We start from the raw sequence: 6720 nt of genomic DNA on the forward strand, positions 1-6720 counted from the left end.
ACAAGTTAACCTAAGATGACTTGACTTATTTTTTTAATTAATTTTTATTTTCAATTTTATTTTTAATATTGAATTGATTGAGAATTGAGTTTAAGAATTATTTTTTATTTGTTTTCTATAGGGTTATCAGGGTCTCATGATCTAAATAACAGATTTGAGAGGTTAACCTAAGTTAATTTAATATGTTATCCTTCCAATATTTAAAAAAAGTTGTCATCTTAATTTTTTTTAGTCAACTACAGTTTTATCAGTCATCCTAGTTTTTTTTAGACTTGCTAAATTAACTAGGTCATATAAGTTCAATCACCATTAGTTTTAATTTTTATATAGTAAAAAGAATACATTAACAATACCTAGAAATTTTTTGTCTAAAAAAAAAAAATAACTTGACTTTTAATATAAAGTGAATAATAATCTAGTTATTCCTAATTAGGCTATCAATTCCATCAAATTATATAGGTATAAAACTAGACTATAAGATATATGTATAGCGGTGCTAATGTCAATTCATATATTAGCTAATGACTAGATTGGTTGGCACGTGTTATGCCATGGCCAAACCAAACATTTTCTAACATAAAAAAATACCTGGGCAATGATAGCATTTTTAAAGAAATAAGAGAAACTTGATAGTTAAGTTATTGACTTGATAAGATCCAATAACCTCATCAATATTTTATTTGAAAACATTACTTTAGACATCTTATATTTTAATTTTTTTCACCTTACAATTAAGTTTTTGGTTATTATACTTTGCAAACTAAGTCAAAATAGATTTTTAAAATCAATAAAGTGACAATAATATCCTCAAATATATTAAAGCTTACTATTACCACATAACTCATCCTCTTTCTTCGTGTTAACATTCTCCCATTTCTCACACTCTTTTTATTGAAAAGCATAACCTCCTTCTCTAAACCCAGAACCTATAACAATAATTGGTTCCTTTTATAATAAGAGACCCGGCCATTATCCATCAAAATCTTTAACTTTTATAGCCATCACAAGTCCCCATCAAAGATTTCACTAAAAGTCACCAAAAAAATTGTAGTTTTTCTTTTCATCAAAATTATTATATATTACTACCATCTGTACTAGCCAAATGAGTACTAAACCATTTTAGATATCAGCCAATATTATAAGGTTGAATTCTGAGAAGATGAGGAAACCCTTGTTACTAGGATATACAATTTAATTGATGAGAGTTAGGCTTAAAATTCACTCTTTATGCTTTATCTATCTATTTACTTAAACTATTTTAGTTTTAAATGAGAAAGTTTTGATCTTTTTAGGTGGAATTTAATTGTTGGGAGGATTTTTGGAAGAACAATGGAGGAAATGGAGGAAATTGAGAGGTATTGGACTTAAAAATATTGACCTTTAGATCACATATTTATGTTTTTATATATTTTAATAATAACAATAAAATAAAAATTAGACTAATTATATGTTTAGTCGAGAATAAGTGTTACACAAGTTTTATACAAAGCTTGTATTAACAAACATGAAGGATTTCATGAAAAAATCAATAAAAAAAGTTCAAAAAGAAAGAAAAAAGAAGACTGAGTTTAAGCAATTATCTTAATATTTTATATAAATTTGTATATCTAATATTGATAGCACAATTAAGATAACACACATTTTATTATGTATACATTTCATTTCATTGTCTATTTTTTAAAAAAATTTACTTAAGTTGATCCGTATTGAATTTCGCCAAAAATTTGCAAGCGCAACAACTAAATAAAAATTTGTATATCTTAGGTTGATCCGTATTGAATTAAGTCAGGTGAAACAATCTGTCAAAACTTTTACTCTTGATATTTTTATTTTTATTTTTTATCCAGAGCTTTTAAAAGCAAGAAGGATGGAGAAACTAATTGATTAAGAAATGAAAGCAAATGAACTTGCAAGGAAACGAAGAGGCAAGTGAAAGATAGTTGACACATGGAACATAAATTACTTTACATTTAAAATGGGAATTTTCATAAGCATCTAGTACTTAATTACAGCTCAACAGAAACACCAAATTCACTAGAAGGGCTCTTAAGAAGCTTAAACATTTTGAGATTAATTGCAATAATTTACAAAAAAAAATTTCCCACAACGGAAATTTCAATACTGGTTGTCCAAAATTGGCTCCTTTTTCTTCCAAACTCCCATCTGCTCCTTTAGTGCAATCTTCCGCAAATCACCTAGAGATATCATGATTTTGAGAGTGGCCAAGTTGCTCAATTTCCCAGCTCAACTTTGACGCAACTCTTTCATGACAGGGGACGTACTCCTATGATATTCAGCAAGTAAACATGTGAACAAAATTTCAGTATTATCACTTGTATTTCTGACCAAGGAAAGTTTTAATATTAGCCTTTTAAAAGGAAGGTGATGAAACAGGGCAAGTTGGCTTTTACGTAACAGGTATGTGCTATTTCGATGTAAAGTTATAAGCATGAACAAATATTTTTCGCTAAGTTAAGATTAGTTTGATGAATTTAAGAAGTAAAATCTTCTAAGCTTAGGCAAGGACTAAGGAGATATGGTTTCGTTAGCAAACCTCCAGTTTCTTCACCAGCTCTTTTGCTGTTGGTGCAGAAACGATAATGTTGCGTGCACTGGGACTAATAAATCCCTCTTCGACAGCTTTGTCAATAAACGAGAGTAAGGAATTGTAGTATCCATCCACATTAAGCAATCCAACCTTCGCAATGTGGAAACAGGATGCATTGTTAGTTCCTTAAAATAGATAAAGCAGTTGAGACGTCTCCTGCAGACATTACAGCAGTAGGCATAACATGGTATCAGTATTGTAAACATGGAAATCACCGGTTTGTCATGAATTCCAAGTTGAGCCCAGGTTATGACTTCAAGTAACTCTTCCAGCGTTCCATAACCACCTATATTTAAAACATGTAGTATTTCAAAATTAACATTCTAATCCAAATTACTTCATGGAAGGACATAAGAGGCATTTGAGAACTGTACATATGTTTAATTGTAGCTGGATAGGACACGTAAATTAGAAATGTAATATCAGCAGCAAGGAATACAGGACATGTCAATTATTTAGTACCATAAATCAGTAGCGAACCTAGATATTTGTCCGCTCTGCATGTTTAAAATAGTTGCAATAATGACCTCTAGGATAATCATGACTTAATTTCTACATCTTGACCTCAACTTCTGTGGATTTAAAGTTACATGGTTTTGTTTGTAGCTTGATGATCAAAATTTTCTTTTCATCTGCTATCTTCTTTCTCGAGTTTTTTTTTTTCTTTTGGTGGGGGGTGGGGGGAGGATTTGTCAGCATCTTGAACAGTCTTCATAGCAGGGACAAAATCTTCTGCCCACCCATGAAGGTGATAATAGCTCTAATCTTATCACGTTACAGAGTGGATGTCTTTCAATTTTTAACTGGGGTTGTGGATTCTATTACAAAATGGAGTCCATGAGAAGATAAATGGGCCATTCTGTCCAAGCATGCCTTCCATTTCCCATCATTGCCTATTAGGTGCTGGTGCTGGCTGGCACAAATTCACAGAGTGTGTTTGTGCGTTCGTCGCCCTCAATATGCTAAGAAATAAATGGCACTGTAACATTTACTAGCCGCAGAACTACATCAGAGGAAAGTAGCATATGAGCCAGTAGCCACAGTTGCAGACTTCACTATAAGCTCTAATTTTCAATGTAAGATGTTGATGGGTCAAAAACCTGGGTATGAATTGTTTCTTTGTAATAATGAGTATTGGGCTGGTGATGGAAGGTTGAAAAGGATGTGGTAAAAGAGGCTTAACACTGTTGTTTTCACAGCATTACCATATGACGCCGTTTATAGAAATAACATACAACAGCAACTATAGCCTAGACCCTACGTTTAAAAACAGAAAAAAAAAAATCCTTGACACTTTTAAGTTGACGTTTTTACACACTTTTGACAGTCAACGTTCTCCTCATAATTTGTGCGTGTGGCCACTTGTCTAGCGACACAAGGAGGATCAGGAAAATGAAAGAACATATGAAGGATAATGACATAAAGTATATAACTATTAGAAATATAGTTCCTTTTCATTTCATATTTCATCTTGTAAAGGGGTTAGCTTAAACACAATCAATAATCAAACGCAATTGAGACAGCAGACAAAGAAAAGTGCTATCAGGCATCCTCGGAACTCCAAGAATCAAAACATGAGATATGGCCAATCTGACATTATAAAATTCGTAAAAAGGAAAGAGAACCAACTGATTGTATTTATGATTTATTGAATTTCTTTCAAATTTTCATGCAAGTGTGAATTTTGCAGAGTTTATAACTAACCTGGTAAGGCAATAAAAGCATCAGAATGCTTAGCCATCTCTGCCTTCCTTTGATGCATATCTGCAACTGCCTTCACTTCTCCTACTGTTTCACCAGTCAACTGCAAGAGGGCACCACAGGCACAGTCAAAGAAAATAAAAAGATCAAAATTGCGTGTCTGCGTGTGAGAGAGTAAGTGTCTGGAATTTGAGTGTTGTGCAGTGAAGCAATAATGAATGTTTGCAGGAGTGGTGGACTCAATCCATAGTATTCAACTCAGCAACTTCATAGCCATTAATTCTTTAGCTTAAAAGAAAAGTAAATTCGAATTTTAGAAGAATCCAGGCAAGAAAAACACGGGAAGTAAATACTTGTAATGAACTAACCAGAGATGACAGTAGCAAATACAAACCAAGATTATATATGCAAAAGGTCTAATGCTACGTGCCAATGATCCAAGCAGACAGTGGATAAGGCTATGATGTATTCATCAGAGGAACAGAAACCTTGAGAAACAGAAGCCTTGAGAAACAAACAAAAAAATACATGTTTATACAATGGAAAGATGGAAGTAGATAAAGAAAGTAGCCAAAAGCAAGGAAGAATATCAATAGAAAAGAAAATGAAAAGCCAAAAATCTATTTTTATTCAAATCCAGTAAAGAAAAATTAAAAGAAGAATAAAGTTGGAGCCTTTATCCTTGAAGAAAATGTAATGAAAAGTTAGGGGACTTTATTTTTGCTGGGTCCAGCAGACATACCTCTGGACGCATGAGCGTCTTGGGAATAACTCTGCAAAGATACAATAATATGACAGAAAAATCACGACCCAGCTCACTGATTTTGTTTCTCAACTCATCTCAATGTTATTTCAATGCATGAATTAGAAGACAAAACTTGGACATGAAGGAAAGGCTTGATTACCCAATAACATGACGACCACCATCATGAACAGCTTGTGAAATCAGACCCATCAAACCTATGCTACCTCCTCCATAGACCAGATCAATATTCCTTGAGACCTGCAAAATAAAACCATAATATAACTATCAGGAAACCAAAATGAGGTCTTTTCTAGGAAATCTGTTAATGTGGTTATGTATGGGCTCAGATATCCTTATGTGAAGAATGATGGATGGTCAAGTTTTTGACGGAAGAAAAATGTGTTCTTGTTTGTACATCAAAGCATATATCCCTTCAAGAAAGAATTAAAAAAAGGCAGAATAATTAAGAAGAAAGTTTCCAAATTTAGCACAAGTAAAATGTCGAGACTCGTGAGGGCCGAGTTACAAACATAAGAAAGCTTTCACAATGTTTATAAATTCATAGCAAAATGGCTTATCAAAGAAAAGAACATGCAAAGCAATGGGCAGGCAGAGACAAATAGATATATATATATTTTTAAAAGAAGGTACCAATTCGTTGCCAAGGTCAATAGCAGCAACTTGATAGCTAGTCTTCTTGCCTTGACTACTCCCACAAAAAACACAAATCCTCTTGAACTTAGACGACATTGATTGCTGCTGCAGAGTAGTTGTCTCTATGATCTCCATTTTAGTTCTGATCGCTCGGTTCACTCACAACTATGCTTAATTAACTCATGATTCTTCCTCTTTGCTTCCTTAGTATTGTTTGCGTATGTCAAACGAAGGGAAGGATGACCGCCTTAGTTTTGTTTGGTTTATTTCTTCGGCGGTAGTGATCTTGAGTGCCTCTGTTTGTTTGTTTATATAAACGTTTACACGTACACGTGATTACTCCTCATAGCACGCTTGCCCTCCTCGTCATGTCAACTCACACATACAGCCTATGTAATATTGGCACGCGTGGACCACTTCTTTTCTTTAACCCCATCAAAAATATGAACACCCTTTCCTTCTGCCAGCATATTGACTCCAAGCCGGTTAATATTGTTTTAAAAAAATATATTAAAATTATGGAGAATATTTTAAATTTTTAAGTGATTATACTATACCTAAGTAAATAACAAATAAATAAAGAATGCTAATATTTCTGCATACATTACGGTTGCACATCTATTTAAATATTATTTGGTCAAATTTAATTTCTAAAAGATCTCTCATATTTTTTTTAATGATTTTGACGCTGTTAACTCACTAAAATATATAAATATATATTAACAACTTTTCAAATAAAAAATAAAAAATACAACATAAAAATACTAAAATCTCTACATGCTTCTTTTAATTATTCATCATACCCAAATAAATTTTATTATTGCAATTCATAATTAATCTATATCTAAAGTTATAATAAAAACCTCATATCATTTAATATTTTTTATAATTTAACTTTAATTGTTTTTGTTTTTTTAGATTTGGAGTTTGATATGGGTTAGAATATTGATTGTTCGACTCTAATAATATTTTGTTGAGTTAATGCAAAGTTAGATTTCACCTCTAAAAACTA

The 6720-nt window shown here is 32.2% G+C and overlaps 1 protein-coding gene across 2 annotated transcripts; it reads right to left on the minus strand.

The window, feature by feature from the left end:
* Positions 1–1940: 1940 nt before the first annotated feature.
* Positions 1941–5979, minus strand: LOC105117841 (cytokinin riboside 5'-monophosphate phosphoribohydrolase LOG3-like). 2 transcript variants are annotated; one of them, XM_011015617.1, is made up of 8 exons: positions 5706–5979; positions 5215–5312; positions 5052–5082; positions 4748–4813; positions 4313–4412; positions 2824–2894; positions 2555–2698; positions 1941–2284 (listed from the first exon to the last, which is right to left on the minus strand). In XM_011015617.1, exons 1-8 carry the CDS (start codon positions 5841–5843, stop codon positions 2192–2194), a joined length of 741 nt encoding a protein of 246 aa, XP_011013919.1. In that variant the 5' UTR covers positions 5844–5979; the 3' UTR covers positions 1941–2191. The 2 variants fall into 2 exon arrangements, with proteins under 2 accessions (XP_011013919.1, XP_011013920.1); XM_011015618.1 differs by lacking the exon at positions 4748–4813.
* Positions 5980–6720: the final 741 nt, after the last annotated feature.

The sequence above is a fragment of the Populus euphratica genome, unplaced genomic scaffold (assembly GCF_000495115.2).
Source record: "Populus euphratica unplaced genomic scaffold, PopEup_1.0 scaffold1548.1, whole genome shotgun sequence".
NCBI lineage: Eukaryota > Viridiplantae > Streptophyta > Magnoliopsida > Malpighiales > Salicaceae > Populus > Populus euphratica.